Source organism: Paramormyrops kingsleyae, chromosome 1 (assembly GCF_048594095.1).
Source record: "Paramormyrops kingsleyae isolate MSU_618 chromosome 1, PKINGS_0.4, whole genome shotgun sequence".
Lineage (NCBI taxonomy): Eukaryota > Metazoa > Chordata > Actinopteri > Osteoglossiformes > Mormyridae > Paramormyrops > Paramormyrops kingsleyae.
Genome location: NC_132797.1, coordinates 31,084,929 through 31,112,571, shown reverse-complemented (window position 1 = coordinate 31,112,571; position 27,643 = coordinate 31,084,929). Strand labels below are relative to the sequence as shown.

General features: G+C 47.0%; 1 protein-coding gene and 1 pseudogene across 16 annotated transcripts in view; both read left to right on the top strand.

Annotated features, from left to right (window-relative positions):
* The first annotated feature begins 492 nt into the window (after positions 1-492).
* LOC111858536 (kinesin-1 heavy chain-like) lies at positions 493-9,319 on the top strand (annotated as a pseudogene).
* Positions 9,320-13,696: 4,377 nt separating this feature from the next.
* Positions 13,697-27,643, top strand: part of arhgap12b (Rho GTPase activating protein 12b) — a 38,412-nt gene continuing 24,465 nt past the window's right edge. For 4 of the 16 annotated variants that reach the window (XM_072713661.1, XM_072713653.1, XM_072713652.1 and 1 more), the window contains exons 1-2: positions 14,256-14,542; positions 19,732-20,473. In XM_072713661.1, coding sequence (XP_072569762.1) covers positions 19,793-20,473 — 681 coding nt within the window. In that variant the 5' untranslated portion in view covers positions 14,256-14,542; positions 19,732-19,792. Of the gene's footprint in view, positions 13,865-14,254; positions 14,543-14,714; positions 14,738-16,438; positions 16,541-19,731; positions 20,474-27,643 lie in introns of those variants that run through there. The other 12 variants (XM_072713665.1, XM_023840403.2, XM_023840402.2 and 9 more) reach the window with 7 other exon arrangements.

The following is a 27,643-nucleotide window of genomic DNA, read 5'->3' as shown; positions in this document are numbered from 1 at the left end:
AACAAAAAACACTGCAGTGTGTTACATATAGAATATACAGTTACAAAGCCAAAACTTGTAAATATATAATATATAAAATGCATTTGTTTTTTTTATATGTATGTATGTATGTATGTATCTGTGTGTGTGTGTTTGTATATACTGTATATTACGGCACAGTAAAGGCTCTCTGCTTAACACTCTGCTTACTTAAACACCACTCATAGATTTAGGATACTAAACACGAATTACATATAAAATAGATTCATGAACATTATGTAATATAATTCACATATAAAAGCCACATACCTGTTCAAACATAAATAGAAAAACACATGCAATCAGCATTACAGATACTCAGCTCCGTATAAGTCTTAATAAAGCAAGAAAAAGCCAAAAAAAAAAAAGAAGCTAATTTACAGTTTACCAGTTTAGTTCACTCACTGACAGTTTAGTCACGTGCTTCAGCCAAACGCATATCGTTTCACTTAAAATAGTTTTAAGTGAAACGATATGCGTTTGGCTGAAGCACGTGACTAAGTCAGTGAGTGAACTAAACTGGTAAACTGTCTGCCGCAATAATTTCTTTTGATGACGCACTTGTTTATACATCAATATAACTTACAACCACGATAAATCAGCACCAAACAACTCTTACACACATTATCCCAAAATTATCCAAATTTACTTTGACTACTTCGTATTTAAACTGTTTCAAACAACTGTTCAGACTACACGCTAACGTGAAGTGCCTGGAGCCGTTGTCAAAATAAAAGCACCTATGGGTCTATGCATGTAAAACAAAATGAAAAGGAAAAAAAAACGTCTAAAAAGGTAGTGGATTTATAAACACTATACAACATTTTCAATGAACATTTTACTATGATTTTGGTGAATACTCACTCATATGTTCTTTTACCTCTGTTACATTTGCAAGGCAATGATGGAGGTCAGACAGTTTTACAGGGTATCCTCCATGATCCGGACGGAATGGGCATTATTCCCAGAATTGTGCAGGACACTTTTAACTACATCTACTCCATGGATGAGAACCTGGAATTCCATATTAAGGTGTGGACATTATTTTCCTGTCCTTGATCAAATCACATTTCATCATCAAGCAAAAGTTTCATTTACTGGCAAAGGGGCTTGATGAGCTTTGTTTGTATTGCAGGTTTCATATCTTGAAATTTACCTGGATAGGATTAAGGACCTTCTGGAGTGCAAGATACTAGGGATGTAACGATACCAAAAACTCACGGTACGATAATATCGCGATAATTGTGAACCTTTTATCAGGATATTAAAAAAGAAAAAAAAACTCTTAATAATTAATAATCAACATGTTTATATCAAATTAGTTCTTCCTTTTAACATAAACTGCTTCTGCTTTTCTTTATTAGTGAAATATCCAGCTATAACCTTAAGCCTTTGCCAGAACTTAGCAGTAATTATCCTTTGCAATGAATGACTGAACAATGCATGTAATTATAAAACAAAAACAAACCGTCAGTAGTTCCTTTATAAAATATTAATTATTACTGCAGCAGCTGGATCTTTTATTCAAAACATAATCTGCAATTCCAAAGTAGTGTTTTCTGCCATTTTTCCGCCCGGTCTGTTTTCCTGTGAAATATAGGCCACGCCCATACATACTAACACGTTGAATAATGCGTGAAAACAGTTGTAACACTTATGAACCTATTTTGGGTCCACTTAGTAGTGCTACCGGCCGTTTCTCAGTACTGCAGGACTTCCCGTGTCCTTGACACCATAAATTCCTCAGCCAAATCACTGACTGGTAGTTACAGGATGTTACTGGTGCCGTACAGAGCAGGCTTTCTGAACAGTGGTGTCAATATAGCTGTTATTCAGTAAGAACTCGGTTAGTCATCTTGAAAGGATACTGAAAAATATCTTTCCTTCGACACTAAGCAGCGAGATAGTTCTGAACTGGCTGATGTTCTCAGAGTTCTCTACCTTCAGGATCCATACACCTTCAGCATACTTCCACTGGTTGCCAATTCTTCCGCTACGCCATAGCACCTTCAGGATCTTCCAAAAGTGCCGTAGGAGTGGACAGCGCTTGTATACAGTGTATTGAACTCCACTGGGGCCTGGGGCTGAGACTGATCGGGCCCCTTTCACCACATCCTGAACCTCTGACCAGCTGGGCTCCCTCATAGCAAACTCCACAGTTGGAGGTTCTGGGTTTAAGCTCCAGGTCCCTCACTAGGTTACTCAAGGTGTTGGGTAGAAAGGAGTTCACCTCCTCAGTTGAGCACTCGAGGCTTCCATCTCGCTTGTCTCCCAGCAGCTTCTTAGTGGAGTTGAAGGGTTTGGAGTTTAATTAAACTTGATTAACTTATACCATTCTTTTTTTGTTGGCACATACACTATATGGACAAAAGTATTGGGACACCTGGCCATTAAACCTACAGGAACCTTTATGGCATCCCATTCTAAATCCATAGGCACCAATATGGAGTTGGTCCCACCTTTACAGCTATAACAACTGCCATTCTTCTGGGAAAGCTTTCAACAAGATTTTGGATTGTGCCTGTAGGAATTTTTGCCCATTCATCCAGCTGAGCATTTGTGAGGTCAGGCACTGATGTTAGATGTGAAGGTCTTGGTTCATAATCTGCATTATAATTCATCCCAAAGATGTTCAATGGGGTTGAGGTCAGGGCTCTGTACAGGGCAGTCAAGTTCTTCCACACCAAACTCACCCACCCATGTCTTTAGGGACCTTGCTTTGTGCACTGGGACACAGTCATGCTGGAACAGAAAAGGGCCTTCCCTAATCTGTTCCCACAATGTTGGAAGCATCAAATTGTCCAAAATGTCTTGGTATCTCTCCTCTACCAAACTTAACAGTTGGTGCAATGCAGTCTTCCATCAATCAAACTGCCAGACAGAAGTGTGATTCATCACTCCACAGAAGACATTTCCACTGGTCCAGAGTGCATTGGTGCCGTGCTTTACATCACTCCATCTGACATAGGGAAGAAATTTCACGATCTGACTTAATATGCTTGAATTCACTGAGCTCTGCAGAATAACCCATTCATTCACAACAATTGTTTGCAATCCTGATGGCATGGCTAGGTGCTTGATTTTTATACACCTGTAGCAATGGGTCTGAATGAAATGCCTGAATTTAATGATTAAGAGGTGTGTCCCATTACTTTTGTTGACATAGTGTATAATTAGATATTCACCAGGTTTGTATTGTATTAAACTTTTTCCTTATTGATACTAGTTTTCTTAATCAAAACAAACCTGTCAAGTCTTAAAATTTTACTATATTTTTGGCTTCCTGATAATTTTTTAAGATGAATTATCTGACTCTGAGATTCACTTTTTTTGTTTTTCAGTGTTAAAGACGAACCTGTCTGTACATGAAGACAAAAACAAGGTAAGCTACAGGTTTAGGATTAAAGTGGTCTGACCAGGCCAATGGTCTGTGGCAAGTGCCTCCTGGTGGACTCGGGGGTACCCTCTGTCCCTAGGGGTGCACCGAGAGATTTGTGTGCAGCCCAGAGGAGGTGATGGACACCATAAACGAGGGGAAGTCTAACCGGCACGTGGCCGTGACAAGTACGTGGCTCCTGCACAGCCGAACAAAGGACCCGCCCAGTGAGTGACGCAATCGATAGTTAAAGTGGTGGGCGGGTCCTTTGTTCGGCTGTGCAGGAGCCACGTACTTGTCACGGCCACGTGCCGGTTAGACTTCCCCTCGTTTATGGTGTTCATCTTAAACAGTGATCCTGCTGCAGTATTGGGTGTTTTTGTGTGCAAGTATGTGGGTCTGTATGCATGTGTAGTCACTGATGCCAAAGCAAAGTCATGGTGAATATGGGTCCGTAGGAAGCATGATGATTTCCATGTTGCTCTACAGACATGAATGAGCATAGCTCACGGAGTCATACAGTAGCATCTTCCTCCTCAATGTGAAGCAGAACAACATGCAGACTGGCCAGAAGCTGAGTGGGAAGCTTTACCTGGTCGACCTGGCAGGCGAACAGGTGCACTGGCTCACCTGCCCCACAGCCCAACTTGACAAGAAGTAGTTCCCCCAGAGTCAATGCTGGGAAGACGTAATGGCCTCCTCAAAAGACCTTGTCTTTTTCCCAATTGTGAGAGGAGTAATAACATTTTCTGTGTAAAGGCACAGTAGGATACACAAAGTCTTTATGATCTTTGGGTTATTTCTGAAGACATTTCTAAATGGGGAACATTATCAGGAATTTTGAAAGGTTTGTTTTAAATGATAGCATTGGGGCATGGCGACCCAACTGGATCTGGTACCACTCGTGTCTGCAGGTGAGTAAAACTGGAGCAGAGGGTGCGGTTCTGGATGAGGCAAAGAACATCAACACGTTACTCTCGGCACTGGGGAACATCATCTCCGCGCTGGCTGAAGGCTCAGTGTCTTCTCCTCTGCTTTCACACCTGTCCGTGTGTGTTTGACATGTATTTGGTTGGGTTTTCATTACAGATGAACCTGGGATATTAGGCCTACCTCAACAAACAAACATCAAAAAATGAAATCAGATCTGATTGGTTTTGTTTGACAGTAGGATTGTTGTGCATCTGTCAAATTTTATGAGTGTTTTGCTTCTTTTATTTATTTCTTTATCAAACCCTTCTGCCATATAGGGTTACGTTCCCTACAGAGACAGCAAGATGACCAGAATCCTTCAGGACCACCATCATCATCTGCTGCTCGCCGTCCTCCTGCAATGATGCGGAGACAAAGTCCACCCTCATGTATGGCCAAAGGTATAATCAGCTAGGGATGCACTGTTCAAAGACTGTTCCATTCCACATTCATTCCAAATGCCCTTATCTGCCAGTCATTTATGATTTAAGAAATCCTCTCACAACCAAGAGGATAGGACCCTTATTTCTGTCTTCCTGGATGATGTTTTAAGTCTGCTACAGTTTATTTGGCCTTCCGGCATGTCTTTGCCATTAATGGAGTGACCGATGCAAAGCTACTGCGTCACTGGCGATGAAATGCTGCGATTTCAGGGTGAAGACCATCAAGAACATATGAGTGGGAGAAGGAGGGAAGCAAGAACCTGCGCAGCATCATCATGTGGCTGGAGTGCAAGCTCAGCCGATGCAGGAGTGGTGAGGGTCTCGTGGGGGCTGGTCTGGAGGGAGGTGTGACCCATATGTTTTTGGAAGGCCAGCAGCTGGGATGAGGCAACGAGGTCTGGGTGGTCACCTGACTCTAGCAATCACCTGACCCAGGATAGCAACACCTGTCTTACTGCCTCCCTCTCCCTGCCAGTTGAGGAGTAGTTCAACAAGGAGAAAGCTAACACTGAGGCCTTGGTTCCAGACAACATGTGCAACTGCGAGGTCTCACCCTCCCCTGGGGTGCCAGGAATCAAGTTCAGTGACGTGCAGAAGGAGAGGTGCGAGGAGGAGCTGGGCAAGCTCTACAAGCAACTGGACGACAAGATGGAGAGTGGGTGGAGTCATTAGTATGGTCGGGTGGTGGAGGATAGGTGTCCGTGGTCAGAAAGTGAGCGATCATGACCCTCTTGGCTCTGTTTGCACAGGACGACAAGATCAACCAGCAGAGCCAGCTGGTGGAGAAGCTGAAGCAACAGATGCTAGACCAGGAGGAAGTGAGTCCACCCTGCTGGGTGCTGTCATGCCAGGCTTACAATTGAACACAAAACATGGTTTCTTTGGGCTGAATTGTTCATTGACTTTGACCAAGAGTGACACTAAGATTTTTGAGCCATATAGAGGGGCTAGCCTTATCATTATCCTACGATATGCTTTGCATCTTTGTACCCCGAAGTACCTCCCCATGTCACACAATCAGCTTTCAGTTGGTTCCAGTGGCCCTGCTCCTGTATATGCCATTGACTTCAACTCTTGATATCTCTTGGTCTCCTGTCAGTTGCTCGCCTCATCCCGCCGCGACCATGACTGACTCCAGGCAGATCTAAAACGGCTGCAGGTGGAGAATGAGGCTTCCAAAGAAGAAGTGAAGGAGGTACTGTTGGCTCTAGAGGAGCTGGCCATCAACTGTCCCAACATGCCCTGTGTGCAATTATAAATAGAAGGACTACAACAGGCAACCAACGAGCACCGAACCGAAATACACAGACGCCGAACTGCAAGATGCACACACGGTGGTTTACACACACTAAATGCACACGAGGATTGGACCGGGTACACACAACACACGAGCAAACACATGGGCAAACACACGGACGACAATAGGGAAACGCAACCATTAACATTAACAACCACAACAATACAAGGGTTAAGGACTGTTAATGAAGAGCATGATTTCCCCAGCAAGCAAGTCTCCATGTCTCTCTCTGCTCCCGCGATGCCTCGGTCTGCTGTCGCCGCACTATATTGTGTTTTTACTATAAATACCAGAAAATCAATTAATAAAAAATATTATTTAGTAGGCTTGTGGACCTCAGTTTTACAATTGACCACTTCAGGAACTTCTTTTATTCTCTCTCCACGTTTCCCCCAAAAGCATGAAGCCAAGATCAAGTCCCTGACGGAATATCTGCAGAATGTAGAGCAGAAGAAGAGGCAGCTGGAGGAGACCATGGACTCCCTGAATGAGGAGCTGGTGAAGATCAGCACTCAGGGTGAAGTAGTGAAAAGGCCTCCAACACGCTGGAGAGGAATGGGCCTCTGGTCTTAGCATTAAGTAGCTGTGACGGTGTGTGTGTGTGGACTGCAAATGGAGTAAAGGTACATGGATGGCCCCTTCGTTTTGTTAATCAAGAAAAATCAAATCCAAGGCGTAACTCCAAAATAATCTTCTATTTCAGAATAAACCCTTTTTACTCACTGTAATAATCCCACTTTGCTAGACATGAATATAACAGTAGTGTGGATCCATAGCACGTGAGAAAGTGAGTGGGTGTATATCTGGCACGCTCCAATGTGGGAGTGTCTGCCTAGGGTGCTGTAAACTCTGACACCTTCTTCCAGGAGGCCGTGGAGAAACAGACCCAGACACACCGGGAGGCTCACCAGAAGCAGCTTGCCGGTCTGCAAAATGAGCTAGACCAGAAGGAGAAGCTCATTACTGAGCTGCAGGAGTAAGGCGATGCACCCCCACAGGCCCCGAAGGGAACTGCACCTGCCCTCTACTCAGACCTAATACACAAATACCATGATGGTAGTTGACATTTATCCAGCTCAGAAATTGAAGAAACTGAGGTATTTGAGTTGAACTATAAGGGGGTAATTTTTGAATAGTAGAAACCCTCCACATAATCACTTAACTCGAGTTGGTTCAGTTAATATCCAGCCATACAAACAGAATAAAGATTTATGAATGAAATTAACTGAGATCCCATCCACCTAATTAGCATGATACATACAGGCCACTATGCTGTAAGGTTACGGCTATCTGCTGTAGGACTTTTCGTTTACTGTCTGTCTCTGATCTCATCCTCACCGAGAAGCTGAAGTCTGCTGACCAGGAGAAATGCTGTAAGCTGCAGGAACTCACGGGGATGGGGGGGGGGGGGGCAGGGTCTGACCCAGCTGATATTTGGGGGGTTGACAAGTGCTCCTTAGCTGTGTGGTGGTCAGGGGGGAGTCCCTGACTGATGCTGGTTTGTTTTGTCACATAGTGTGATGCAGGACAGGAGGGATCAGGCCAGGCAGGACTTGAAAGGACTGGAGGAAACTGTGGTGAGTGGGGGCAGGGGGGTCTGTTGGGGTTGGTGCTCAAACGGGTCCATGGTTGACCTTGTAACTGTCACGTCTCTGTCTCTGCCAGGCTAAGGAGCTGCAGAGCCTGCACAATCTCAGGAAGCTTTTCATCCGAGAGTTAACCAGAGTTAAGAAGGTACTGCTCGTCAGAACATTTAACTTGGTCTTCAGTGTTCAGTATTGGCCTCCATTTAAATAGTCCAGTTCTTGTTTTGAACAATTTGTGCTTTAATGACATTTGATATTTCATTGTTTTGTATTTTTGTTTTTCTTCAATATATGGTACTCCGAGATGACATGAAGCCAGAAGATCTCCTTCCTGGAGAACAATCTTAAACAGCTCACCAAAGTCCACAAGCAGGTACGCAGGTGGCACTGGAGAATCTGGTGTTGAGACGTCCCAGTGTTTCTTCGGCATGGTGTGACCTTGCATCTCGTCTCATGAGTAAGTTGAGGTTGGAGCTTCGCACCAAGCTCGGCGCCACTTTCACAGCCAGTGCGTGACAACGCCGACCTGCGCTGTGAGCTTCCAAAGCTGGAGAAGTGTCTGTGAGCCACGGCCGAAGGCGTCAAGGCCCTGGAGGTGGTCAAGGAGAATGTGGTGCGCGACCAGCGCTACCAGCACGAGGTGGACCGCATCAAGGAGGCTGTGCGTGCCAAGAACATGGCCAGGAGGGGGCACTCAGCACAGATCGTTAAGTGTCGACCAGAGGGTGGGGGACCAGTCAAACCACACATTTGCATGGGGCCACAATCCTTCACTACACTAGTGACTTTGGAGTGCGGCCCCAGAAACAACAAATCCTGCACCCGACCACACAGCAACCCCAGTCTTTTCTATGCTTTTTACTACAGCTCAGCTGAAATTAGTCTAATTTTCATTAGCCTTCAGCAAAACAAAAGTGTATATACTTTATGGACAAGGTCAGGTATAATTCATCTTAAAAAGCTATCTAGAATCTGCTTCAGCAAAAATATATTAAAATTCTAAGACTCGACAGGTTACTTTAGATTAACAAAACTAGTACTAATAAGGAAAGTGTCAAATATAATACAAACCTGGTCAATACCTAATTGTACACTATCTCGAAAAAAAAAGTATTGTGGCACACCTCTTAATCGTTGAATTCACATGTTTCATTCAGACCCATTGCCACAGGTGTATAAAATGAGACATCTAGCCATGCAGTCAGGATTACAGACATTTGTGTAAGAATGGGTCATTCTGAGGAGCTCAGTCGAATCATGCATGGTACTGTCATAGGATGCCACCTTTGCAAGAGGTGACTTAACCATGGGTGTAAATTATGGGGGGATGGGGGGGGTTACAATAATCAAAACCAATACAACCCCCTGGACCTCCTGAAATGGGTGGAGACCTCAACCCCCCAAAGCTTAACCCAAAGTTATGCCCCTGGACTAAACAGCCTACTACACTAATTGTACTGTCTTTCAGTACTGAAGCCTTTTCTTAAAATGCGTGTTTAGACCTGGCTGTTGGAGTGTGGCCTGGAGCTGCGCACTTTGTAAAGTTTGTGGTAAAACAGCCATGTTTGGACAGGAAGATATTAAGGAGAGGCTTGGCACTGAGCTGCTGATGGCACTGAGCTGCTGATGGCACTGAGCTGCTGATGGCACTGAGCTGCTGATGGCACTGAGCTGCTGATGGCTGCTTTTGTGATGATACCCATGATAATACCCATGATAATACCCATAATACCCATGATAATTCCCATGGCACATTCACCAACTCTGTCATAAATCTGTTATTTAGTTTGTCTAAGGAAATGTATGTCTTTGGGAAATAGTGCAATGCTGAATTGTCTATTCACCATCTGCTGTGGTTGTAAAAAAAACATTAACTGATATTAACTGACAGTCAATGACTGTAGAGCTTTATGCTTTTAAGGGAGTCATTCCAAACCCAATATGTGGAAAACGATTTTGAGTTCCAGCAAATATTATTATATTACCCCTTTTTTGTAATGGGTCACCTGTAATGTTCTGAAGATGATTAGAAAATTTCTATAATACTTTGTATGTAGTATAAAGTATAATTACTTTGCTGTACTTTTGATGGCAAGGGTTAGCACATAGGATACTTTTCCAAACTTTTGGATTTTAAAATCTACTTTGGACCATAAAACAAATCATAACCATGTTTTTAGATTTTATTACCACTTCATTTTATGAAGTTGCCTGGCTATGGTTATCAAATATTGGGCATTGTCTTTGGAAGGCTGATGCACGTCAACAGATCCATGTGACTTCTGGTCCTACTTTGGACTGGCTATTCAGAGGAACACGTGACTTGTTGACCGTGTCCCATGGGACATCACCCATACTTTGGTCTATTCTGGAGATACTTTTTGTGTTGTTTTAATGGTTTATCTTCTTCATCTCTCTGTTAATTCATTTTCATGGCATAAAATTATAGCAACAACATAAACTAGCACAATAAAAACAAGATATATCTGAACAAAAAATTATTTTAATTAACATTAAATGGGGCATTTAAAGTAACTTTCCAGTCCCTCTCTGCCATTTGATCTGTTTCAGCTTTATCGTTTGAGGTACAGCGCAAAAGTTAAAAGCCCAGGAAAGACAATTTGGGCGTGGTTTGTGTTGAAAATGCAGATCCATATTTGTATGCAGGTGTTTTGACGGATGGATGGATGAATGAATGGATTTGCAGTTTCGTAAATGTATAAAATGCAGATCCATATTTGTATGCAGGTGTTTTGACGGATGGATGGATGAATGAATGGATTTGCAGTTTCGTAAATGTATAAAATGCTTCCTTAGCTGACAGCCATCTCCAGCCAACATCACCTGCATTGAGTTTATAATTAACGAACCACCTTGTATGAGCACTTATGACACTTACTCGTGTGGCTCATGCATTTTAACAAAGGTGGACAGTTCAGGTCCAGAAAATAAAAATCCAGACCAAGATTTTGTTTCAACCAACCAGTTCAGTACTCTGTGACTGATTCTTTATGCTCTACTGTTTGAAACAAAATTTTAGTCCGGATTTTTACTTCCTGTGCTTGAATTATCTACCATTTTGAAACTATGAAAACCATTGGAGGCACGAACACAATGAAATCTTGACCTTCTCATTCCATGAAACTATAGGCCTACCTGCTTTAACTTTGAAAATCTCCAATAAGTTTTACTTGCTTGAGTTTCTGCAATAGGGCGTCTTCAATTGTCATGCATTAGGTCAGTTAACCTGAAATCTCCTGTAAAACACTGTGATCTGCATCATTACTGTCTTACTGGAAATTCATGATGATGCAGGGATAAATCCACACAGATGAAACGGTCATAATCACTCAGTTTAAAACTGGTTGGAAAATTACTCTGTATTGCCATGTTACTCTGCATTGCCATGTACCATACCTATGCATGATAGGCTAGGGCTACCTGAGGAGATTATACAGAACCAAGACGACACATCTATAAATAATATCGGTGAGTAGATGTGTCCTACTTACACACCTTATATCTAAAGTGTTTAAAATATTATTTGTATTACAAATGTGTATAAAAACTTGGTTAATACACACACGAATGAGAGCTATGTTGACTTGTTAATGTTTAATGGTTTTTGTTTACAGATAACAGCGTTGTTCAACTTTTCAATCTCTGGAATCTGCTGGGAGGACACCTTGCTTGGGTCGCTATGAAGTCTTAAGGTCGAATGACGTTAGATAAATAAACAGAATATTATGGGAATAGGCTACTTTTGTCAATTAATATTTTCACACGACAAAAGTAACCAATAACAAGCCCATTTAAATTTAAATACTTTTAATTGCAAAACTTAATTTGAAAAGGTAATTACTTACATTGCTCATCACTGCCAAAAGTAGTGGAATTACAGTAACACCGTACTACAAACACTGCCTAAACCTTAATCAATTGTATCTTGTTCTGTGTTTTGTAAGGCATGTGATGAGTGTATCTTTCTAAAAATTGGGACATTTTCTGGGTGGAAAGGAAAAGCATATATTTGTCCCATTACATCTGACAACAAAGCAGGACACTTTTACAAATGGTTCTCATACACACACACACACACACACACACACACACACACATTATATAGGCTACACAGGACACGCCTCTTCAGAAGTGTGGTAGGCATGTGTTCTGTTTATTTCTGATGAAGCAGAAACCAATAACGAGTACATACCAAGGCTATACCTGTGAGTCAGGTGTGAAGCCTCTGCAGCCAATCAGAATCAGCAGGGGACAGTGGGAACGGTTGCAACACTTCATTCATTCTTCAGTTTCTCAGAGACTGTTTGTATTGGAAAGACAAAATTACCTACATCTGTCAGCTACCCATCCACACTGCTGTAACATTTGTATATATGATAATATATAACGTACAATTTACACTTGAATAGACAAAGTCAAATTTTGCAACTGACCCCATAACAGGGGACAGTCACAACAGTCCACAGGAGCAGTTGCAACATCCATTAAAATGTAATAAAATCATTCTTTAACATCATTTTGCAATTTCTTAAATGTATTCATGCACAGACAGGGTCTTCGCTAAGTTAAATTGGCCGAATAAATACAAAGACTAGTAAAAGGAAAAAACATTTCAGTAAAAAACAACAAGAATGTTTTGGTTAATTATCACAATACATTTGAACTACAATATGTGTGTATGTGTGTGTGTGTGTGTGCGCGCGCGCATATGTGTATACAAACAAAATCAAGCCACAGAAATTTAACAATACTGTGAACTGTGAAAGCTTACTAAACTGAACTGTGTGTGTTTATGTGAACGTTGGAATGTATTCTTAAGTGTGCATCTGGATATATAGGTAAATGTGTGTGTGACAGAGAAAGGGTAACAGGCAAGAATTCCACGTCAGAGAGCTTGCTGAAGTGAACTATGTGTGTGTTTAAGTGAATCTTGTAAAGTATTTTTAAGTGTGCATCTGGATATGCAGGTATGTCATTATTTGTGTGCGTTTCTGTACGTGCATGTGATGTAGCTTATGTGTGTGAGACAGAGAAGAGGGTAAGATAGGGCATTGGTCCACATCAGACTTGCAGTTGTAGCAAGAATAAACAGCTCCTCCCTTGGTGCAACAGTACTTTGGGATGGTTGCAACAATATGTTGCAACTGTCCCTAAACTGACAGCCATGATAAAACTGGCTATGCTACTTGACACAACAGCTTTGACACATGCTAGCTATGCCTGTTAGAAGCTAAGAAAACACTGATTAAAATGATATGACCTTAAAATCATGTAGGGGTAGCACAGTGGAGAAGTGTTGCCTCACACCACTGGGACCTGGGTTCGAGTCTCCACCAAGGTTCCATGTGTGTGGTGTTTGCATGTTCTCCCCGTGTCGTCGGGGGGTTTCTTCTGGGTACTCCAGTTTCTCCCCACAGTTCAAAAATATACTGAGGTTAATGGGAGTTACCAAACTGTCCATGGGTATGCATGAGTGAGTGACTGGTGTGTGAGTGTGCCCTGCGATGGGTTGGTGCCCCATCCTGGGTTGTTCCCTGCCTTGCTCCCGTAGTCTCTGGGATAGGCTCTGGACCCTCCGCGGCCCTGAATGGGATAAGTGGTTTCAGAAAATGGATATGTGCTTCATGCAAAGAGTTCAGACAGCATGACAAAAACTCTGATCTTATAAAAATTATGTTCTTACTATGAAAAGTATTTTTTGCAGAAGGAATGGTCACATATGGTTAATTTCTTCCAAGAAGGAAGAGGGGCTAAGTAAGCATGTGCAGTACGAATATAATCACCTCAGCTCATTCCTGATTAGAGGAATAAGCCATGTTGCAACTGCCCCACTCTCCCCTAATTATTAAACTGACTACGTGGGTGAACTGAAAACGAGGCCTTTTTAACTCGCTCTGTCGCTAAACTCATCCGGTCCATCTCGCGCAACGTTTGTTTCCCCTCGCGAATTTCACAAGATTTTGTCCATTTGGCGCCTTTTGGTTAGGTGTTGTAGGCGGCGAAGAATATCCCGAAAGAACCTACCTCGGAAGCTCTCGGCGCTAGTCAGAGAATAACCCATATTATTTAAAATTGAACTTTTAATTATCCATCCATCCATCCTAAAACCACCTATCTTGGACGAGGGGAGGACTGGGGTCTGTCCAGACGGGTAGGGGTATTAAGTTTTCCTCAGTACCGTACAAAAAAAATCACACAGAACACCGGCAAACACTTGTTATGAGACCACACAGCGAATCGATATTTTTAACTGAACATTTAAAATTCACAATCCACAGGGTTGCAAACTCACATCTTGCGCGACAGTCGCGCTTTCTGACTTGCACAAGAAAATCTTACTGCAAATTTATATTATTACATTATAAAAATTAAAATAAGCTGCATCACAAGCGTTGGGTGGTTTAAACCCTCGGACTATTTACAGGGTAATAAAACAGTTACATACATGTAAATACGTGTGTGGACTTCTCTCGAATTGAAAATGTCAGTCCAGCCAGCTCACTAGAGTTGGTGACACTGAAACCAGCAACTCAGTGATACCGGCGCACAGGTACGTGTGTAGCCCAGAAGGGCTTAGTGGCCTAAAGCCACAAGATGGCGCCCGAGTCCCGCCGGGGTCGCAGACTGCAGCAGGCGAAGGACGGGCTCGTCGGATCTGGCAGGCGGTGATACCTCAAGTCAGAACTGGTGGACTGGCGCTGGAAGGAGGCGGGCGGATCGCCTGCTCCTGTACCGCGGACAGGAAAGCGACATACGAATCGGGGAAGTTGGTTTATTTGGTGCTTCGCCGGACCGGCTTGTTTTCCAAACCGCGACTTCAAAAGCCAAGGTTGGTATAATTAGATATAAACAATCCCGGAGTGCGGATGAATGTAACCGTTTCATGCGCAGGTCGCTGAGCATGCATTTCTAATTCCTTTAGATACTTACATGGTGTTTTTCTCCCGCGGCAGGGAACATGACCCTGCTCCGCCGATGCCGCGTTTTTGTAATGCGCCGAAGCGTAATGGACACCCCATTACACGTGCGTTTTAATATGTACCACATGTATGGTTTATCATGTAGGGTTTCATTGTGTTTTACTGCGGTGGAAATGGCGTGAATTGTGATTGTGTTTTTTAAACCGAATTGCCTGCTCTGGCTCATGCAGGGAAAAGGTGATTTTTTTGTGAACAGCACGCCAGTATTTCTGGATTCGGTAAAAGGCTTATGAAGTGGTGTTTTTTCTTTTTAATGATTATTACTTAGAATTTAGAGATTTGCATGGAAGGGACTCGGCGTTCAGGGCTGATTATGCGCACATTACAGTCATGGATCCCGTCGTTTCTACGATGCCATAGGCTGAATATCCAATGCAGATCTTGTATTTCTGTTTATTTAACCTGCCAGGCATGTAGGGTGTCTCCCCTGTAGCGCGGCCGCATCGATCGGCTATTTACCTCCGTGCTTGTACACAGGGGTGGGTAAGTTCCTAACAAGTAGGGTATTCGGGGTGCGCAGGCGGGTTTTTCCTCCGAAGATGGTTTAAAAACCTTCTGCTGTCGTGTGTATCGAGGCAGTTGACCACAATGGATATGGCGTTGGAGTAACGATGAATACACTGGGGACAAAGGCGACTGGACAGCGTGCGATACAGCGCCTTCCCTGAACCTCTGTCTGCAGTAGCCGGCCGGCCTCGAACTTACTCATGTGTGAGAAACTTTCAAAGGCTGCGTCTCCTGTGGCCAATGTGCCAGAATCACCGGTTCCAGAGAATGACGTGTTTCCAGATGCATGCCATGGAGAAACGTTTAAATAACAAAAAGGTGTTTATTCGTGAATCAGAAATGGGGAAGTGTGCTGATGGCAGGGATTTCGTTTTTCGGCGAAACCAAAATGAAACTTCCTCGTCGCCGTGGGCGTATGTGTATGTTTATTTAATGTGGTTTGGTAATGGGATATCACCGGAGCGTGGCTGCCTGGAGCCCGCCTCTCCCACATCGCACGCTGCCTGGGGGGCCGGGTCTGCCCGGGGTGATAGGGGAGAGACGGTCCGGCAAGATGGACCGACCGACTCAGCTGTGTTTACTCATTTTATTACGTACACCTTAACGAGGCTTCATAATAACAACAAAGGGGACGATAAGGCAATTTTCGGTTATGAAAATCAAAATTAATCATCTCCTGTCCCTAAGCATACCTGAGTATCAGTACTGGCAGTATATGTTCATCAGGATGTCTGTAGCTATGCTGCTCTGTAAATTGCATAATCCCATTTAAAACACATGATTATAAATGCTGCGACCAATAATGTGTCTTTGTTATGAAATGTCGCTGAGAAAATATTTCATAGACATACATTTGTAGCATAATCTGAAAAGGGACGGGTAATACTTTTATAATTCGGTCACTCGATGTTCCTCCGCACCCAAAAATATTATATCCCCCGGTTGGTGAGCGTGTAAAGGACGTGCGGACCGCGCCAGTTGCTCGCCGTTCTTTAGATCCCTTCCTGACCTTTCATATTCCAGAAATAACCGCGGAGAATTTAGGCGCCGGTGACTGACGTTAAAGCGCGCGCTGGTGCTGCCCTGCGCCCTATGTATAGGGCAGTGACACGATTCACTGTAATCCCCTCCATCCTATTATGAGTCTGGAGGGTTAGTTTACATACGCTCACAGTCTGGGGAGCACCTCACGGACTGTTTTTTTCCTAAAGACCTTCTAGGGTTGGGAGGTTAAAGCTGGATCATTGTTTTTTCAAAAGTGACCTTTTCTCTGTCGTGCCGTTAGGCTGCTTAGTTCCTGGGATTGTAACTGGTGTGAGAGGTGACCCTCACGTGAAGTGGTAAGAGGTTTTACATGCTAGGCATTTAATTTATATTGTTCATGGCTTCCTTCCTGTGCAAAGGGCAAATAAAAAACTGCTGCTTATGACGGATACCATGTGATGTCAGGAGAAGCTGCAGGTCAGGTGACCTTTGTTTGACGTAGGATGTGGGTAGACCCCGTGTGAGGTCGAATTGGTTGCTTTCGTAAGGACAGAGAGCCCGGTGGAAAGGCGGGGTCACACAGCGGCCGCGGCTCTTGGTGTGAGTGCACTGAATGCACGCCATGGTTGTGGGTAATGGGCACCGTGTGACGTCTTCAGACGCTGGCCCCATCATAGCTGAGAGCTCTTTGGCTTCTCATGTTAATCATCTGCAAAGGAGTGTCAGATACAGAGGAGAGACGACACAAGTGTGTCATCCTGCAATTAGTCAGCAGGCTTGACCAACTCATTTTATCATATAAAATGGAACACTGTCTTCAGTGGGAAATTATCATGGTCTTCCAACATCTGGGTGCTTTTTGATGAAGCAGAGACTTGGTGTGTCGACCTGAGGTACTCTGTGTCCTGTCGGTCTACCCAGGAGCGTATAGGTCGATAACCATGTTGGTTTATTTTGAGGTGAAATTTATGCATTGATAGGGCACACTTGAATAATTTCAGAACTTGATGTGCTAAAGATGATGATTGAAGTCAAGCTGAGTGATTAGCACCCTTCTGGTTCATCTGGAGATTCCTGTGGTAGGATCTGTAGATGATCTTAAGTCTGTAGTATCCTGTGGTATTTATCTACTTGTAGATTTTTCTGGCAGGCTTTGCGGGCATGAGATGCTCTGCATTTAGCTGGCGCTGTCTTCTAGTAAACGGTCCAGCTATTTTCAGATGTCGCCAGCTGGGTTTCACTTCCGCACGTAAAAGCGTGTTTGTACTGGGTTTTCACCAGTCCTTGTCGCTCAGAGCCACTGTTTATTTTGGAGCGACCTGGAAATCTGTCGCCACGGTAACATACTCGGCAGGTTTGCGGTTTATTGAGGTCTACATGTAAGATTTGTGTTTTGCTTAAGGGACCCAGTTGAGGGTATTGTAGGTGCTCCTGGATGCTGACCAGGCGATGCACTGCCCAGTTCTGGGCCAGCCCCATCAGCGTCGACTGCGGCCAGTCATTCCTGTTCTGGTTGAAGTGGTCTCTCGTGTCCGTTTCTGTCACTTCGACCCCGGCCGGCCACTTACGCTTGCGGCTGTGAGTTAGTGGGTTGCGAGTTTGGGTTCGTGGTGTCCATGAAGGCAGTTTGTCTTCTATCATGATTTATTTATTATATGTGAGGAAAAAACAGGCTTTTCAAGTGACATTCTTCTCCCTGAAAGCTGAAATAGATTTGTTGTTGTAACACATGGTTCCTTTGTCTGTCTGAACAGGTAAACACTCCCTACCGATATCAAAGGTGGGTTTATGAAGTACCCATCTGCCGTTCCTCGGCGATTTGCCCCGTGATGGGGTGGGTGGGTGAGGTGGTGGGGGGCATGGCGTCTGACAGCCTGCTCCCCGCCTCTCCGCAGCGCTGATGAAGGATTGATTGAAAGAGGCACTGCATTTTATTCTTAGCTCAGATTTTCCACAAAACTGGCATCTTGTCTTCAATCGGAGCAGAGGGGAAAGCGTTTGAAAGAATGTGACTGTCAGGTTAATGGAGTTGGGGGGGTGGTTGCTTCAGGGACAGCAAGCTGAAAAAATGAGGGCCAAACCGTGAAATGCAGGGGGTGGGGAAACGGTCCCAGGGAAATGGTGTCCAGGGGGTGCAGCATTGCCAAAATGACTCCGTGGTAAACCACGGTATGTGAGCTCGCCAGTGACCCGTTTTTCACAAGGACATAAGTGACACGAAAACAGGATCTCTGAAAACATCCTTTTATTCATAGGAGCTGGGGGGGGATGGGCTGTGGAGAATAAAAACAGATCATCAGCTGGAAAGAGGAAGACAAAGTGTGTTGACATTCGAAGCTTTGGGGCGTTTGTTTCAGCAGGGGGTCCATCTGTTGCAGGGGGCCTGGAGTGCTTCCTGTTGTCAGCATGGTTCGCGTTGAGCATAATTACACTCCTTTCTCCATATCCTCCCCCCCCCCCCACCCCCCCACCAAGGTCTGAAATTTTAACCAACCGGCACAAGTCCAGACGTCAAAGATAGAGACTGGCTTTTCTGGCCAGGGATTGGCGTAATGGAGCCAGCCTTGTTTAGAGGTGTCAGGGATGGTTTCATCTCCAGTGTCAGCCTCAGAGCGCAGGCCGTGATGAGGTTTATGAGAGCTGGAAGTGAACAAGTCATTGGTGTGGAGTGCTGGAAGGAGGGAGCTGCATAAAAGAATGAGAAACAGAAGGTTAACTCCTTGGACTTTAGCTGCTCTAAACCTACGTCTGTCTGACTGACTGACTGAAGAGTAACCAACCAGAAAGCGCATCAGTGTCACAAGAGGTGTGTTCTGACCGGTGCCACACAACACAGACCAGGCCGGCATGCCATTTCTTGGGGCCTGATTTTAAATGTGAAGTTATGCGCGCTGGTTACTGTGGGCGACCAGTTCGCCATGGAGCCCCATCATACTGATGCGTTCATCTTTGGGCCTGATATAAGCTGGCATTCGTGCATGCGAGCGTCAATCGAGTGACCGATGATGGGGTGGGAGGACGCAGAAGTAATGGGGTAAGGTCTATTTTTAAGTTAAATTTTGAAGGCATGTGGAGGGGAGCGGAGGGGGTATGATGTGGTGAGTTGGGGACCCCGGGATGCGGGTGGGTTCTGAATCCAGCCTGGTGCTGGTGTCACCTCTGGCCCACTTGGACCTGGTCTGGGCCCTCGAGAGATGCACTTCTGTTTCTGAATGGGGTGTCAACATACAAATCATTGAAGTTAAATGACATCCCCCCCTATATGCGAGGTGTGAGCCCCCAAAATAACTCTTATCCATTTGTGAGGTGTTACCTTCTTACATCGGGCTGCCCAAAGCCCTTAATAGTTCTATGAGCTTTAGTAATAATAACCTTCCCCCACCTTGTGTGCTGGAAGAAACCATTATTACTTCAGTGATAGGGGAGTTTCTTCATAACACTGACAAGGACTGGAATATGGCATCTGTCACCAAGCTTAGGAAGTGGGAGCGTTGTCAGTTCTGTTGGTCTGTTTATACAACACAACGGCTTTTCCTGTCATTCCCAGGCCTCCTCTCGCACCATGAACCTTCCCCTGGCCCCCCAGCGGTAAGCAGGACGGACGAGAGATGGCCGACCGCGATGGCAGGGCTGAGGTGCCAGTTGCACCGGGCCAGACGTACATCGAGGTGGAGTATGACTACGAGTATACGGCCAAGGACAAGCTGGTGAGCATCCGGCAGGGCGAGTGGTACATGCTGGTGCGCAAGACCAACGACGACTGGTGGCAGGTGCGCAAAGACGAGGACGCCAAAGCATTCTATGTGCCGGCCCAGTACGTTCGCGAGGTCCGCAAGGCCCTGATGCCGCCCGGCAAGTCCCTGCACCCCGTGAGCCCGAGCCGGCTCAAACCGGATGTCTTGGAGATCCGGCGGTCGGACGAAAATCTGAACAGGCCCCAGGAGATGTCCAGCTTCGGGCGGGCCGGGTGCGGCCGGCCCAGCCCACCGTCACTGCACCGGGACACCAACCAGAACTTGGACAGCTTTGGCGGTGTGCCAGAGAGCGTCCAGAACAACAACCTGAACCAGTACGCCGGGCCCGGCTTCATGCACATGCGGCCTGACCCACCCAATGCCAGGGCTCCGGACTTTGTCCGCTCCCCCGTGCTGGTGAGGCGGATCCTGCTAGAGCAGGATGTGGATCGTGCGCCGGTGTTTAGCGACCTCACCGCTGATGGCCCAGAGAAACTGAGGAACGACTCGGAGTCCGGGGACGACCTGAGCAGCAGTTCCACGGAGCCCATGCAGGTAGGAGCCCCCTTCCCCACACCTTGGGTACAAGTTGTGTTAGAGTCTGAAGTGAGGGAATTGCTTTTGTTTTTTTTTTGGGGGGGGGGGATCTATTGAATGTTATGGAAGCTTGCTGGACTTCGAGGTGGGAATCATGAGCCATGATGTGTTCATGCGGCAGATGGTTCAGGTTCGAGCAGATTGGATGAATTGGTGTGATCTAGCTACTCAATCCAGCCACCACCCCAAATGCAGGACAGACTCAAGCTGGGTCTGTGGAATGAGGGCAGACTGGATGCCGTCCTGATCGTCACCAATTTTCCAGGGGGTGGTCTCAGCCCCCTTCCTGTGACTTAATCACTTCTGCTGGGTATCATATCTTTAATAGGGAGGCGGGGCCTATTTTGTCGGTCATTGGTGGGTGCAGCTGGAGAGCTACCAGGATGCGATTTGAATACGCGCTAATGCGGCTATTTAGAATGCGAATAACGATCTTCGGGTGAGAGCGGTACTACACGCCCCCGATGCAGGTAAAACTAAGTAAGGTGACATGGTTTACTTTTTTGCCGATTTAACCTAATTTTAAAACCTTTAATACTTGCGACAATGGATGCAAGGAAACGGTCACGGCTAACAGAGCCATAGCTACGGGTAACAGCTGCATGCTAACAGAGCCACAGCTAACTGAGCCATAGCTACAGGTAACAGCGGCATGCTAACAGAGCCACGGCTAACAGCACCAAAGCTACAGGTAACAGCTGCATGCTAACAGAGCCACGGCTAACTCAGCCATAGCTACAGGTAACAGCTGCATGCTAACAGAACCATGGCTAATGGAATGATAGCATGCAGTTGTTACCACAAACTAACGGAGCCACAGCTAACAGAAGCACAGCTAACAGAGCATAGCAGCTTCCAGGCTTATGGTGGTGCATCCGGATTAGCTGTGGGTGATGCTGTGATCGCTATAGTGCATGTGGCTTACAGGAAGGAGTCTGGGGAGACTGGCCGGTCTGACTGGCTTTTCTAAAGTGGGAAGTGCCTTTTTCACTGGTTGACATTGGTGCTAAAGTTAACTTCTTCAGCAGTAAATGTCTGCAGACTTCTCCTAAACGCTTAGGCACAGAGTGGTGTGTTTCAGGCCGGGAGGGAGTATCAGGCACTCACAAATGATAGGTTGGGTGTATGTCAGAAATTGGCCAGTAAATCTGAAGCCGCCGTCGATGATGCGTTACCATGCCATCAGGGCATCTGCGTGACGTCCACAGTGTCCGTGACAGACAGGCATTTTCTGTGAGCTGTGTCCTTCACGGCACGCTCACATCGCTGCTCACATCGCTGCTCACATCGCTACCCACTCCGACTGAGAGGACTTCATAGGGACACTTTATCATCTGAGAAGGGTGGGGCTGCATGCAAAAGTTTAATTGTCCTGAGGGTCAGGCCGACAGGGGAATGTCGAATGGTTTTTGTGCAAGTTGCCGGTTTTATATCACTGGCCTGACCCAACCTAGGAGGATTATTTCCCAGCCCCCACCCACCCCCATTGGGGTCCTGTGATTAAATCTGATTTATATAGGGATTGCCAGGGCCTCTGGGGGAGGGGACGTCTGTGTTTTTCGGTGGGGATTTAGTTAATCCTGTTTGGATCAATCGACCCAAGCCCCCAGTGTGTGGGGGGGATGGGGGGGGACCTGAGACAAAGGAGGCCGTAGGTCATGCACTTGGAGGCTGTGCTCCTGCAGCCAGCTGAGTGCTGGGCTGTAAGTCAGTAGCTTTGCTGACACTCGGTTACTTGGGCTCCACACACACACACACACACAGGCAGGCACACACACACAGAGACACATACGCGCACATGCACGCACACACATACACACACAGACACAGACACACACACTCGCGCGCGCACACACTGACACTCACACTCGGGCGCGCGCACACACACACACTTACACACGCACTCACACACACAGACACACTCGCACACACACACACTCTCACTCACACACACACACACTCGCACACACACTCTCGCACACACACACTCGCATACACACACACACTCACACACACACACTCACACACACAGACACACTCTCACACACACACACACTCGCACACACACTCTCGCACACACACACTCGCATACACACACACACTCACACACACACACTCACATACATACACTCACACACACACACACACACTCTCACACGCACACATACACTCACACACACACTCGCATACACACACATACACACACACACTCACACACATACACTCGCATACACACACACACACACACACTCTCACACACTCTCACACACACACACACACACACTCGCACACACACTCGCACACTCGCACACACACTCACACACACACACGTACACTCACACACACACACACTCGCACAGTGGGCCAGACCAGGTTGTCAGGGACACTGTATACTCGGATGAAAAGGTGAGCTCCATCCCTCCCTTCTGGTGACTTGTTGTTCTCGCCATTCCGTCTCACCCTTTCTCACCGATGGTGTTAATCCGTGGGCGTGGTCTTTCCGTGAATGCGATGGGGCACCCATGGGGGTCATTGGCGCATCACGCCCTCTCCAGCTCGGTTACGGCACGGTCAAGGTGCCTGGTGATGTTGTGTTTCTGAGTCTTTATTGTATTTTGTTTGGCATGTAAACTTGAGGATGATCTATGTGTGTTGGGGTGGGGGGGGGGGCACTCCTGTTTGTGAGTATCTGCAGAGAGGCTGTGGTGAGCACTGGTGCCTTGGTAAACCCCCCCCACCCCAACAGAGGTGGCGACATCCCTAACAGGCCCTGCTGCTCCCCACTGCTCCGGCCATCCGGTCCGGGAACGTGGGGGCTGTTCTGTGGGACGGGGAGTTTTTGCCAAATATTTCAATGCCCTGTTGATAAATACCACAGAGCTACATTTCAGTGTAATATCACTGGCAGCGGTATCAAGCTAACCTCTGAGCTCCTTGCCGGGCTGGGGGGGGGGGTGGGGGTGACACCTCATGTGTCTTCAGGTTAAATGTAGTAACGAAATCCCTCCTCCACGATGGAAAATGACTGATCCAATGCAATCATGTGTCATCGAGTCTAACTGGTGCTGCAAACTTGGAATATCAATAAAACTTGGGCCAAAATTGGGCTAAAAGGGATATTTTGATTTTTAACAGATATTGGCGAATAGCAATATTATAACGATAGATCGTGCGTCTCTACCCAGAGCCTATGAAACTGACAGGCACTCTGGGGGGATTCCCCACTTGTGTTGTGGGGGTGTGTGTATGTGTTTGTTTATGGGCCTTCAGGAGAAACCACTGCTGCTTACTTTTCATAGCACAGAGCAGTTGAATGGGGTTACCAGGGAAATGTGGGGGGGCATTGGTCACCGTGGAATGAGCCATGTGCTTGTGGTGGGGGGGCAGGGCCACGGGGGTTAGGGTTAGTGTCTGAAATCCTGAAGGGGTAAACACATCAGGCTAACCTTGTTCTCACAGAGAATGGGGGCGGGGCAGGCTGAATACGAAACAGATGGTGGTACTTCCCGCCCTCCCATCCCCCCCCCCCCCCCCCCCCAAGGTCGTTTTGGATGTTTACATCCATGTGGTGAAGGACGGTGGCTAAGTGCTTGTGCGTAACTCTGGGGACTCCGCCCCCCCCAAATGACAGGCCTGTGGCCTGAAGCTGCGTTATTGTGTATAAGTTTAGCTTCTGTGGTGCGTATTCACTGGGGGGAGGAGAGGTGTTTCTGGGGCCGCCGGTGTTTCCAGGCCGAGGCACGCCCATCCCAGGCCCCTTCGGGTGACACCCTTATGCATGGCGCCATCTGCCTGCGAGAGCTGGCGTCCTTTTTGGGGGTGGGGGTCTGCCGGGGTCAGAGACGCCCTGCCACATTGGTCCACTTGGAGGGTTCCTGGGAGCACTGGGCCAGGAAGGAGGGTTCCTGGGAGCACTTCCGGTCCTGATCCTTTTCTGTCACTCATTTGCATGAGGGTTGGGCCTCCTCACCATCCTCTGGCTTGTTTAGCGGCCTCCTTTCTGGATTTTTCCTGCTCCATTTTGCTGAAAACAGGATGGAGAGGTAATGACGTGCTGTAATAACCATCTGGCGTTTCCCCCAGCAGTGTCTCGGGTTAATTTGGAGGCCGTCCGGGTTCTGAGCGTCGCCCTTGGGCTTCCCTTAACTCGCATGGAGCTGTCGCCCTTGGGCTTCCCCTAACTCGCATGGAGCTGTGCTGATTCATGCTGCCCACATTTCTGTCCCGCGATGCATCCAGTGTTGCACCACATTTCAAAACAACGTCCCTATAGATCCTCATTACCGTGTCCGCAGACTTGTTTTTGATGGGGAGCAGCCCCCAGTCTCATGGAGCGGATTTGGTGCTGGTTGTTACTGGGGACCACTGTTACTGTTACCACTGCTAGGTTTGGGGAAAGGACCGGGTCCTGCTGTCTTCCAGCACAGACATGCCTGCATGTGTAGTAACTCCTGACTTACACCCACTCCTGGTGGCATCGTGGCTCTGCGTGTAGCTTAACCTTAAGTGGGTGTCTGTCCACCCCCTGTTTCTCTGCAGGGGTATTTTACGGGACATTTAGCTGATGCTTCTCTGTACGTTTGTAGTGCCTTTCTTCCTTGACATATATGAGTGACTGACAGCTTTGTTTCCCTGCTCCTTCCTGTGTCGGAATGCTTAGCCTATCAGATTACTTCCCAAGGCCACATGAAATGCCACAGCAGAATGGATGATGTGTCGGGTCCGGCTTCTATCTGTGTTAATGGCATGTGCCTGCATGTCAGGTTCTTGTGGGGGGGCAGGGCTGAAAAGGTGACTGGATGAAAGAGCTGTCATTTAGCTGGTATCGCCCTCTAACAAGCTCCCCCCCCCCCCGACTCCAAAAATGTTGTGCTAATTAATACAAGGAGGGAAGGAGAATTTGGCTCCCCAGTGGTTAATGTCCAGTCATATGGCCCCTCTGTCTGCGTGAAGGGTTCATTCCCCCCCAATATCTAGATCCACTGAAGCCCCCCCCCTCCAGGGAAGGAGGGACTTTATTATTTGTCTTCAGACCAGGACCCTGCCACCTGTGACCTCTTAACTTCCACCGCTCCTTTTCCCTGTCTAAAGTCCCCGTCCCAGACCCATGGTTTAATGTCCTGCTGTGTGTGCCCAGTGTACCTTTAAAGCCCCGTCTCAGCATGCTCTTTCTTAGTAAACCAAAATCAAATCACGCTGCATGCACTGGATGGATCCAAAGGGGCTGAAACTAAAAGAATGTGTTTAGGTGTTTCAGATTGGACAGCATAGCTTGTTTGTGTTGGTGCCCCCTATGGTGAAAGTGTTAAAGTGCAGCTCAGGTCACGTGCCTGTGAGGACAGGAACTACACTGTGGGCATGTCTGTTCTCATTGAGGCACCTGGACACTGACTCACCTGTCACCGTCATGAGAGTATCGCAACAGTGACAGAACGTGTGCCTCTGGGCTTGGTTAGACCTTAGATTAGTAATTCTTCTTGCAGCATGTCAACAGGTGAGTAAGCCCCACTAATGTGGCTTTTCATGATGAGTTTTGAGTTCTTTGCTCAGTGAGATCATCTGGCCTTAGGTCAGAGAAGCTCGCCAGCCAACCCGGTGAGCTGGGTGATGGCCCCAGTGCATTGTGGGCTGGTGCCTGACTTAGCTGAGGTGTCAGTGGCAGATTCCGCGAGCAGTTTGTTGTCCTGGTTTGGGATCGTATCCCCACGGCTGTCCAGAGCTGCGGGTTTGGAGTTCAGTGGAGCGGAAAACAATTAAAACGATAAAAACTGGAATGTGATCCTGCCAGCTGCCAGGAAGCAGCTCTAGTGTCTTAGAAACATGGACTGTCATGGGGTAGCTGAGCGACTGTCAGCGTTTCCACTCGGCCCCCCTCGCTTTCTGCGTAATGCGGGGATGAGCTTGTCACAGTAACATGTCCGCTTCTCGTTATTGCCATGGACACAAGCATTCACTTCCTGTTTGGCAGAATCCCCTTCGTCACCATGGCGATGTGCAGGTGATTTCTACTGCCGCCCCCCCATTGTGTCATGGCTCTGGCTGCTGGCACCTCCTGGGAGAAAGGCGAGCGCCCCTCCCTGTTTAACGGGCTGGAAAGCAGGACTGACCCGAGTGTGTCTGGAGGTGGGGGGGCAGTACCAGGGCTGGCGGGTGGGGCCAGAAGCGGGGAGTCAGAGCCCATTTGGGCTTACTGTATGCCACCCCACCCCCCACTGAACAGAACCGTCATTGTGCCACAGGGTGCCAGGATGGAAATGGAAGTGCGTTTACAGAAGCTTCTCTGTGCAGATCAATTACCCGGCATTCGCAGGTCACATGAGGGCCATGGGGGGCGGGGGGGCATCTCATGGTGAAGGTCTGTGTCTGTGTGCACGCGCAATATAACACACTTCTGTCACACTACCTTCATCCTCTATGGTCTCTACACTCTTCTGCTGATTTGGTGGGAGTGGCTTAAACTCTCCACAAAGTTACGCTCCCCTGCACTCCACTGCCTGGCCTGCTTTCTGACCCACTTCTTCTAAGTGTATTTGTAACCCCCCCCCCTCCCCCACCCTGTTGGGTCACGATTTCTGTTTTCTTTTTTTTTTTGCACTTTTTGTTTGTTTGTTGCTGTGTAGTTTTATAGTAAGCCTGTTGCCGTAGGGACCAGGAGGAATGCTCCGGGGGCTGTTTGGGTGCAGGGGGGTGGCAATGGGTGTGCCGGCGGGGGGTCGGCACAGAGCTTCTGAGGGACAGAGGCCGCAGTCTCTAAAAGGAGCTGCACACAATCGCCGTTTATCCACTTTGTTGGCCTGCTGCCCCCTGCGCCGCCGTATGACTGGGCAGAATGCACGGTAAGGCACACCAGCCCCCCCCCTCTTCCCGCAGACTTTGGTCCCTCCCCCTATGTCTCTGATCCCCCCTGGTAAAGGATAAGGGTGGTATTGGCCAGGACGTTGCAAAGTGGAAAGGGTGGGGGGGGGGAGATTTGTTCCCAGCTGATCTGATGAATGCTTATCAGGGCATTATAATTCAGTGGTGCTTGCTGGGGGTGGAGGGCCTCGGGTTGGATGAAGCCCCCCTCCCGGCTTGGCCTTAGAAGCACAAAGCACCTCTCTCATCTTCATCTACAGCTCTGCACCCCCC